Raw genomic sequence first — 10,916 nt, 5'->3', positions numbered from 1 at the left:
GCTCAATCAGAATAAATCAATAATTAAAAAAAGGGCTACGAGCCAATTTGAATTTTTTTAGTTATTGATGTTAATATGATCTTTTTATAAAATTAAATAAAAAATTTTACAAAAAAATTCGAAATCTTTGCGAAAAAGTTCGTAACAATTTTTTTCAAAAAGCATTTTAGTACTTAGAAAGTCTACTTTAAAATGCTTGTCTGTTAAATGTTATTTGATTTCATCCAGATAGAACACTTCAAAAAAATAACAAAAATATTGGAAAAAATATCAATTTTCAATTCTATTATTTAGGAAAAATATCATGACAAAATTGGAACGCTAGTATGAAGCTCTATTTTCCTCTTTAAAATGCATTTCTATAAATTTCTCTACAATTTCTTTTCATCGAGGTACTTATGTTCATCTTATTTGTACCTACCAAAAAACGCTAGTCTTACATTCAGATCTTTTGTAATATTTCTGAATTTGTCAGAAATTGAAGGTATGTATAGGAAAACAAACCAAGGTTTTTTATTTTTAGGATCATTATTAATATTCTGTTTACTAGTTTTTTTATTGATTAACGATGATTTAAGACGAGCGATTATTGTCTCAATAAGGTTTGTAACAAGGTCGAAGATAAAACATGAAATTTCAATAAAAATAAAAAAATAAGTAGGAATGAACGATATTATTATTCTGGTATGATATTATTATATATAATGATATTACTATTCACACAAACACGTATACATAATATTAACTCGTAATTAAAGTTTGTCTTGCAGTTAAGGGGATCCTAAACCAACAGGAAATACAATTACAGATCGCCAAATTTTCCGAATTGGCTTTATAGATCACCAAATTCTTTTACACAATAAAAGTATGCACCAAAAAAGTACCGATCAACTAAATTTGACGAGAAAATCGGAGAAAAAGTTAAAAATTCACTTTATTTCCGCTCTTACAGCTGTCTTCACCTTAGATTATAATTCCCTTAGTAAAGGAATTCTGTAGGTCGTACGTACCAAATGATATTTTCCCCGGAAGCGTATGACGTGCACAAACAATCCTGAGCTTGCGAAATTGTGATCGAAGGCTTAACAAAAAAGATTTTCCAAATTTTCGCTTCACGCATTTGGTACAGATAAACAATGACAAACAGCACGAAAATTGTGTATCAAATATGTGACAGGATTACGAGATGGTGCTGGAATATGTTATATAAGGACAGACGTATGCGTTTGAGTGAGATAGAACGATATATAATATAATGTAAGAAATGAATCAAAGATGTCATTATTATCGAATTTGGAATTAAAAAGTCTGCACTATCAACCTCGATCAAGTTCGGCCTTTAGTTTAGGATCCTCTTAAGTTGTAATCACACTACAGGCTCCCGACTCTGACTTGACTGCCAACTCTGACTGCCAACCCATAATGGACCAATAACAATAAATCAGTCTCATTATTATTGGTCCATTATAGGCCGGCAGTCAGAGTTGGCAGTCGAGTCAGAGTCGGGAGCCTGTAGTGTGATTACGGCTTTATCCTGTCACACGTGAGAGATCACGACGACGTCGAAGTCAACACATTACATTAAATATAGTTAAAAGTGAGGTCTCAAGTCGCGCGGAAACTATCACGGGATCCTAGATCCAAAACTACGCATGGTACTGTGATCTTTTGATTTGGATCGGAAAACCAGGAAGGAGATTAAGAAGAAGAAGAAGAAGAAGAAGAAGAAGGATCCCCTTAATTTCAAAATGCGAATTAGGATGAGTGATCCAATAGCATGGTTTTTCTCCGGCGAGAATAAGACTGTGAAATAATCGCCTGTTGGATAAGTTACGGAATCGACATATCCATGTAACACTGACAAAGAAATATTCACAATTTTTCCTTTGTATGTCGAATTCCCTAGAACCATATACGAACTTTATATGTTCTGATATTCTCATTTTCTAGAGAAGTTCCTCTCTGATGTACATATCAGGATCTTTTGACCCTCATTCTTGTCGAACACTTGTTCCAGTTCATGAGCAATGAAGTTCCTTATTTTGGTCCTTCAGCGGAATCGCCAATTTGATCTCTCAATCAGATTCAGAACTTGGTTTTTCCTACAAAAATAGAGTATAAAAAGGTTAAAAAGATGTGATATAATTTATATGCAGATTTTTATACGAGAGTTTCGTAATATACAATATATTTCCTTGAAGAAGAAATTATATTGAACGCTGCTTTGTCATTAAAATTAATTTATCTTGTAACACAAAATCTAATTACAATTACAAATTGTTTTAACGATTAGAAATACATTCACATTGATTTTCTTAAGGATGGCAAGAGAATAAAATAATAATAAAACTTTTATTGTTATAATCAGAGCTGGGATTAGATGCTTCAATAATGAGGCAAAAAAATACGATCTCTCAGAAGCAAAAAAATATTTTCTTTACGGTGCAGGTGTGAAAAATATAATAAAAAATAATATTATTCAGTGGTACTTAATATTAATTTAATAGTAACATTATTTAATAGGAACATAGTCACATGTATGAAATTATATATTACAAATATGCAGTTTACATATACATGTATGTTACAAGCGATAAAAACATAGTTACTAAAATCAAAAATAAAATCAGAGTGTATATGTATATTGTATAGTATTTAATATTTATATAATATTTATATAACAGATAATGTTAATTATTGTAAAAATTTATGGAAAATATATTTTTCATTTAAAGTAATACTTTTCGTGCTTCAGTTTAGCCACAAAATTATCAATTATCTTCCCAAAAATTTATATTCTTATATGCGTATTTCGTTTTCGTGTAATACACGAGTAAGTATAGTCACCGTTGGTAACGAATACAGTAAAACAGAAATTTATATTGACATTTTTGCTTCCTTCGAAATTTTTTGCATGAGACAAGTGCCTCGATCCAACCCGCCACAACTCAATCCCTGGTCTGATTATAACTATTAGTTGTCAAACAGCAAAACAAAACCGGGCAAAACGATCATACGTGATGATCATGCGACGACGAAGACTTAAGTTTGTTCAAGTTGTTGTTAAGTTCGTCAGCTTAGATCTTCTAATATTCCGGAGCAACAGATTGATATTGTGGAATGACACTCCCATCTTCTGGGCTAATTCGTCCATTTTATTTCTTCTGGGATATGGTGTTTCCTTAAGCACCAGTGCTAACTCGTTCCGCTGATCATCCGTGAATTTCCTTTTGCTGCGCGACGCTGTTTTCACCGGCTTTGTCATCTCGCTTTTGCAATAGGAATGTTCGATCTTGATTCGACCTTTCAAAAGATCGATCTTTTGAACACAAAAAATCGGGTTTTTTAATTAATCTCCTTCTTTGCACTTTTATTGTAAATCGCTTGTTTTAGGAATGAATTAATCTCTGATTTTTCTCGATAGGAACACGTTCGAAAATACTACCAAATGCCTGATTATGCAGTAGAATTTAAAAGCCGTACGAATTGGCCTATTTACAATAGAAACCATAAAATCTTAACGTAAGTAGTAGCAAGTGCAATATGTTGATTTCTTTACTGTTTATATCTTGCTGCTTTTCTGCCATGGCTCTTACCCAGTAAGCAAGAAATGTAAGATCAACACTTTGAAATATTGATTTTATACAAATTTCATCAACATTTTCGTCTAATTATTTTATAAATATGATTATAATATTATCTAATAATATAATATTTCCGAACCATTAAACGTATCAACATTATAGAAACCTCTAAATCAGTGTCACAGTCTGTTCAAAATGATATTGTATTCAACTAAATACAACACGTTAAAAAACGTGCATATTATTAAATATTATCCTTGTAATAACATCCTAATAATGATTTTTTGCTTACTGGGTAATAATAACAGTGGTTATTAAGTCTCTCCTCAATGAATATTTTATGCAGGATTGGTAAAAATCTTGTTCAAAATATCCTAAGTAGCACATAGCGCCTACAAGCATTTAAAAAACACTAAAAAAGTTTTAGCGCTTTTCAAGTTTGCTAATTGGGATGTTTAAAACATGTAAAATCAATGCTTTTAACATATTTTAAACATGTTTTTTAAAATACTATTTGAGACATATTTAAAACATTAAAAACATGTTTTTAAAAAATAAAATATTTTGTTCTTTAAAAAAAACATTGAACGCGGACAAAGCTGCTAGCCTGTTCGCCGAGTGATTGAATGTAATTGATTGAATCTATAAGTAACAATTTTGCTCGGCAAGCAGGCTAGCCGCTTTATTGACTTGAACGCGCGCATTATTTCTTGCCAACTTTGATTTTACTGTATAAATAGATTTTGCTAAATGTATCTTCAAAAAATCGTTCTTTTTAATGCGATTTGTGATGAATTCTGCTGCAATCCGAGATCAGATCAAAGATTGATTTTCAACAAACGAATCGCACATTCCTATTTTGAAATTGGATCAGAACCCACCTTTTCCTGCAAAAAAAGCACATAAAAAATAATAAAAGATTATACTAGTACATATTTATATATATTAGAATCTCGTACTACACAATATCTAGCGTCAAAAAAGAAATTATATAAATGTTAAACTAGCTCTGCTCTACCGTTCAATTTAATTTATGTTGTGACAAAATCTAATTACAACAATTACAATCTCTTTTAATTATTAGCAATATCGTTGCTTTTCGACGGCAAATAAATAAAATAATTTAGGCGTCGAGTGGTTTGCCGCTCGGTGCGATTAATTCGCGATCTGTAGATCCGGTCCGAGTTCAATCCCACCTGCGCCCACACGATTTTTCGCGTTTAAGGAGCCGAAAATGACTCCATCTGGTAATTAAGAGATCTTTAATTATCAGCGCCGTTTGGATCCGGCGTTTAACTGTAGGTCCCATACATCAGTGGAACATATGTATGGATCCTCCAGACTGGAGATTGGATATTAGGCTAACAACTTAGTATTGTTTGCTTCAAACAAAATGACAAATGCGATTGGTCAATTCCGATGGACTAACTGGCCAGTTAAGTTAACTGAGCTTGGTGACAGTGGCCCTTACTAGAGTGACTCTAATTATAACTATTAGCTTTCAAACAGCAAAACCGAGCAAAATGATCATATATGATAATCAACACGGCGACAAAAGTATAACTTTGTTTCAATTATAGGCAATTATTCAGTTTAAAAGACACCACGTACCACGTCGATGACCTTGACTTTGATATATATCGTCATATGACTGTGTATGATCTTCATAAGGTGGCAATCGCTGGTCGTTAAAAAATTGACAAAAAAAGTTCAAAAAATAATCTTAATTCTGTTATATACAATATTAAGGATTACCCTATTTTACTTGTTTACGTAATGACTTTCTACGCGAAGCAAGGTCCACCCCACATTCCCCTTGTTAAGGGCGAGTGTATTTATTGTTGTGTATAGCAGAAACATTTTTTTTTTATTTTTGTCAATAATTTTTGTAAGGACCAGTGACTACCACCTAAGATCTTTTGAAGTCACTCATGGCCATGACTTTGACAACATAATCAAGAACATAATCATTCCGAGTAATTACCCGATTATATCTTCTAGTATTCTTGAACCATGAATTAATATTGTGGAATGGCACTCCCATCTTCAGAGCTAATTTTTCCAATTTATTTCTTCTAAGACATGGAGTTTTCTCAAACACACGTACTAACTCGCTCCGTTCATCATCCGTGAATGTCCTGCACGACGCTGTTTTCAGCGGGTTTATCGTTCCGCATCTGTAATTGGAGTCAGAATCCACTGTTTTCTACAACAAAAAAATTCTGGATTTAGTTATAACTATTAGCTTTCAAATCACATCAGCATAATATAACCGGGCAAAAAAATCGTACGTGATGTTCATGTGACGACGAAAGCTTAAGTTTGTGCGGATTATATGTCCTAGTATTCTGGAACCATTTTGTAATACTGTGAAAAGACGCTCCCATTCTCTGGCCTAGTTCTTCCATTTTATTTCTTGTAGGATATGGAGTTTCCTCGAACACCTGTATTAACTCTTTCCGCTGATCAACCGTGAATCTCTTTCTACACGATGCTATTTTCAGTGGCTTTTTCTTTCCGCTTTTGCAAACGGATTCAGGACACACTGTTTCCTACAACAAAAGCACATTAAAAATAAAAAAAGAAATTATACTAGTACATATATTAGAATCTCGTAATATACGATGTAATACTTCATTGGGAAAGAAATTGCATAAGCATTAAATGCTACTCTGTCATCTAACTTAATTTGTGTTATGGCACAAGATCTAATCACAATTACAATTTCTTTTAATAATTAGAAATATCATTGAACGTAGCAAAAGAATAAAGTAATTACAAGAATATTGTTGACATAACCAGAGACAGGATTAGACTTTTCGGCGCCTAGGCAAAAGAAAAACATGCACCTCCTCAGTAATAAAAAAAAATTTCTTTTACGAGTATAAAATATAATAGTTGAAATAAAAAATTTATTATAATCATAGTGTTTATAGTATATATAATATAGTGTTTATATAGTATTTATTAAAATTATTATTAATTATAGTGGCACTTAATACTCATGTATAATAGATAATATTAGCTATCGTAAAAATTTATAGAGAGCCTAATCCTCTCATTTCAGGTGATACTCTTCATATTTTGATAACCACAAAATTACCGGTTTTATATCAACATTTTTATCCTTACATATATTTCGTTTTTATGTAATACACAACGGCAGAAAAGTATAATCACCGCGCGCGTTGATAGCGAATGAATTAAATCAGAAATTTATGTTGCCATTTTTGCATCCCTCTAAATTTTTTACATGAAGTAAGTGCCTTGTCGCTACACAACATAATTCTGGTCTGGTTATAACTATTAGCTTTCAAACAGCAAAACAAAATCGCGTAAAACGATCATACTTGACGATCACACGTCGACGAAAACACAAGTTGTTTGTTCCGTTGAGTTCTTCTTTTATTCCGGAACCACGTACTGATATTGGGGGATGACACTCCCATCTTTTGTGCTAGCTCTACCATTTTTCTTTTACCAGGATATCGAGTTTCCTCTAATACCCGTATTAACTCGTTCCGCTGATCAACCGTGAATCTCCTGCGGCGCGACATTATTTTCAACGGCTGCGGCTTTTTCTTCTTGGTTTTGCAATCGGATTCAGAACTCACTGTTTTCTACAACAAAACCACATTAAAAATAAAAAAATTATAATTATATACAGGGTGTCTCATTTTAAATAATGCATTAAGATTTTTCGAAAACTGTGGTAGATACGAAAAAATGTTTCAAACAAAGGTTGTATGGTTCGGAGGGAGACATAAGAAGGTATCATTGATTTGACCTTGGGTGGTGTCGCCAAGGCCAGGTCAAGTTCACGTTGACTTTTTTTAAATGAAACCCCCTATTTTTCTTTACATTTTCTTGTAGCTTACTTCGAGATCTTTTCAAAAAACACTATAATAAAATATTTTTCATTAAGTATTTTTCGAGTTATAAGGCTCGACAGTTACAGTACAGTCGGCATTAGCATTACGCAAGTTGTCCGATCGAAGGTTAAAACCTCTTGAATGTTGTTCAGGATCATGTCCTGGATAACATTTGTCAAGATCAAGGCCATTTGGAGGTTGTACCTCTTATTTTCATTTTTGTACTAAAAATTCATTTTTACATAATGTATATTTATATATTAAAGTCTCGTAATAAACAATATAATATTTGTCATTGGAAAAGAAATTGTATAAATATTAAACGCTGCTCCGCCGTCTTAATTTATATCGTGACGCAAGATCTAACCACAATCACAATCTCTTTTAATAATTGAAAATATCGTTAGTTTTCTGAAGCAAGAAAATAAAATAATTACAAGAATTTTATTGTTATGACCAGGACCGGATAGAAATTTCAACGCCATGGCAAAAGAGGATCATGCACCTCTTCAGTAACAAAAAATATTTCATGTACAAATGTAAAATATAATAAAAAATATTAATTAGTGATATTTAATATTAATTTAGTACTAATAATATTTAATAGGAACATAATCACATGTATAAATATGTTATAAGCAAGCAAGTAACTTATATATGTATGTTACAAACAAACAAAGCATAATTACTGAAGTCACAGTAAAAGAGTTTCTATACATATTGCGTAGTGTATAACATCTATAAGTATAACAGATAATATTAGTTATAAAAAAATTCATAGAAAATATATTTTTCATTTAAAGTAATTTTCGTGTTTTGATAGCCACGTCAAAATTGTTAATTATTTTATCAAAATTTATATCTCTACATATATTTTGTTGTCATGTAATATATGTAACGAGTGTTTAATGGCAGGAAAGGATAGTCACCGCGTTGGAATGAATTAAATCAGAAATTTATGTTGCCGTTTTTGCATTCTTCCAAATTTTTTACATATGCCTCGTTCGCCACAACCTAGTTTTCGGTCTGGTTATAACTATTAACTTTCAAACAGTAAAAAAACGCGTAAAATCATACAATGATCGACATACTTGACGATTATGCGTCGACGAAGACATAGCTTGGCTCGGTTTAGTTCTAGGTTTAATTCTTCTAGTATTCCGGAACCACATACTAATTTTGTGAAATGACACTCTCATCCTTTCAGCTAGTTCCATCATTTTTCTTCTATCAGGATATCGAGTTTCCTCTAATACTCGCATTAACTCATTTCGCTGACCAACCGTGAATTTCCTACAGCGCACCGCTATTTTCAACGGTTTTTCCTTTTTGCTTTTGCAATCGGATTTAGAATCCTTTGTTTCCTATAATAAAAACACATTAAAAATAAAAAAGATATTATACTAGTATATATGTTACAAGCGAACAAAACATAGTTGCTAAAATCATAGCAAAATCATAGTGTATATGTATTGTAGTGTGTAATTTATAAATAATATTAGTTATCGTATAATTCATGGAAATTGTATTTTTCATTTAATGTAATACTTTTCATGGTTTGATAGTCACAAAATTGTCAATTATATATATATATCAACATTTATATTCTTACATATATTTCATTTTTATTTAATACACAACGAGCGCTCAACAAAAGAGGCAAGTAAGTATAGTTATCGTGCGTTGGTAGCAAATGAATTAAAACACAAATTATGTGACCATTTTTGCATTTTGCTTTTACATAAGGCAAGTGTTTCGTTTGTTACAACATAGTTCTGGGTTTGGTTATAACTATTGGCTTTCGAACAGCAAAATATAACTTTTAGGACAAAATGATCTTACGTGATGATCACACGACAACGAAGGCATAGGTTTGTTTGGATTATATGTTCTAGTACTCTGAAACCATTTTCTAACACTATCGATTGACACTCTCATTCTCTGAGCTAGTTCTTCCAGTTTATTTCTTTTAGGGTATGGAGTTTCCTCAAACACCTTTACTAACTCGTTCCGCTGATCATCCGTGAATATTCTTCTACTGTTCCATGCTTCATTCAGCGGCATTTCCGTTTCACTTGTGCGATCAAATTCAGAATCCATTTTTTCTAAAAAGAGAGCATATTAAAAATAATAAAAGGAACTATTCTAGTATATACAATAAGAATCTTATTTTAGACCGTACATTGTATTAGAAAGATGTTAATGTGCTGAAAAACTATAAATAAATTTATTGCAAAAAATATTACCCCGGCCGGGAGTCGATCTCTTGTATTCTGTCCTAGGCCTTTAGATTATCGAAGCCGGTATTCTAGTATATGTTTATATATTTAGTTTCATAATATATATTTCATTAGAAAAGAAATTTTGATGTGCCATCCAACTTAATTTATGTTACAAGATCTAATCACAATTACACTCTGTTTTAATGAAGTGTCTTGACGTGGGTTTACTAAAAGTCAGCGAGAGCATAAAATATTACAGAATTTTTATTGTTAAACTGTTAATTTCCAGGCAGCAAAACAAAATCGCGTAAAGCAAACATACGTGACTACACCTTGACAAAGTGATTTGCTTCTTCAAATTAAATTTTCTTTTTATAAATCACATGTGAATCACACTTGTTTACAATCTTATTCTTTGAATATAAAATTCTCTTTTTTTCTTTATTAGGTTGCGAAGTCCTCTCAAACATCCGTATTAACTCATTCCGCTGACCATCCGTGAATTTCGCCTTGCTTCTGTATTTCTTTATTTTCAGCGAATTTTCCATGACATTTTTGCATTCGGATCCAAAACTCGTTTTTTCCTATAAAAGAGCATATTAAAATGATATAAGAACGATCAGTGAGGTCAAAACATGAACTTAACATAACCTCACTTTCGTTTCATGTAAAGCACCAAATGCATTCGGAACAGATTCAGAACGACAACCACTCTCTAAAACCTACTGCACATTGGATGACATTGGACGCGATGAGCGATATCCAATGAAAGCTCTGCTTTTTCTCACGTAACGACGCAAAGCAAAGCTCTTATTGGATATCGCTCATTGAGTCCGAGGTGTGTTCCGAATTGTGTATGAAGCGCAAGACGCCACAAGATGCATTATGGTTCCTGCACACTGGACGCGGAAACGTTTGCCGTGCGGCAAAATGTGACGCGGTAGCCAATAAGCTTACACCCTATAAGCGCAAAATGTTCCTGGAATGTTACATGAATATTATTAAAAAAAAAATTAAAATAATGTTATTATAACATTTCGAAAATATCATAAATATTTGTTTAATATTACAGGAGTATTCTATAGAGGTTATATGTCCACTTATATAATAAACCTAGGTATTATATTTTAATATTTCTGAAACATTATTAAAATATTAATAAATATTAATTATTTTTAATTTTGTGCAATTTGAATTCACAATCCAGTAACGAAAAGTTCTTATCAGTCTATGCTGCA

The 10,916-nt window shown here is 32.0% G+C and overlaps 1 protein-coding gene across 7 annotated transcripts in view; it reads right to left on the bottom strand.

Annotated features, from left to right (window-relative positions):
- Positions 1-693: 693 nt before the first annotated feature.
- The window catches only part of LOC108722025 (uncharacterized), a 10,647-nt gene continuing 424 nt past the window's right edge, over positions 694-10,916 (bottom strand). Inside the window, exons 1-9 of one of the 7 annotated variants that reach the window (XM_018446920.1) lie at positions 10,335-10,411; positions 9,703-10,262; positions 9,299-9,561; positions 8,548-8,820; positions 6,935-7,204; positions 5,876-6,136; positions 5,568-5,790; positions 3,018-3,324; positions 694-2,102 (exon numbers count right to left, since the gene is read on the bottom strand). In XM_018446920.1, the coding sequence (XP_018302422.1) occupies positions 3,053-3,324; positions 5,568-5,790; positions 5,876-6,136; positions 6,935-7,204; positions 8,548-8,820; positions 9,299-9,556 (1,557 nt within the window). In that variant the 5' untranslated portion in view covers positions 9,557-9,561; positions 9,703-10,262; positions 10,335-10,411 and the 3' untranslated portion in view covers positions 694-2,102; positions 3,018-3,052. Of the gene's footprint in view, positions 2,103-3,016; positions 3,325-4,252; positions 4,472-5,567; positions 5,791-5,875; positions 6,137-6,934; positions 7,205-8,547; positions 8,821-9,298; positions 9,562-9,702; positions 10,308-10,334; positions 10,412-10,916 lie in introns of those variants that run through there. The other 6 variants (XM_018446923.1, XM_018446924.1, XM_018446921.1 and 3 more) reach the window with 6 other exon arrangements.

Source organism: Mycetomoellerius zeteki, unplaced genomic scaffold (genome assembly GCF_001594055.1).
Source record: "Mycetomoellerius zeteki isolate Tzet28-1 unplaced genomic scaffold, Tzet1.0 scaffold19, whole genome shotgun sequence".
Classification (NCBI taxonomy): Eukaryota; Metazoa; Arthropoda; class Insecta; order Hymenoptera; family Formicidae; genus Mycetomoellerius; species Mycetomoellerius zeteki.
Note: the sequence above shows the minus strand (reverse complement) of the source record. Positions and strands in the feature narration are given on the sequence as shown.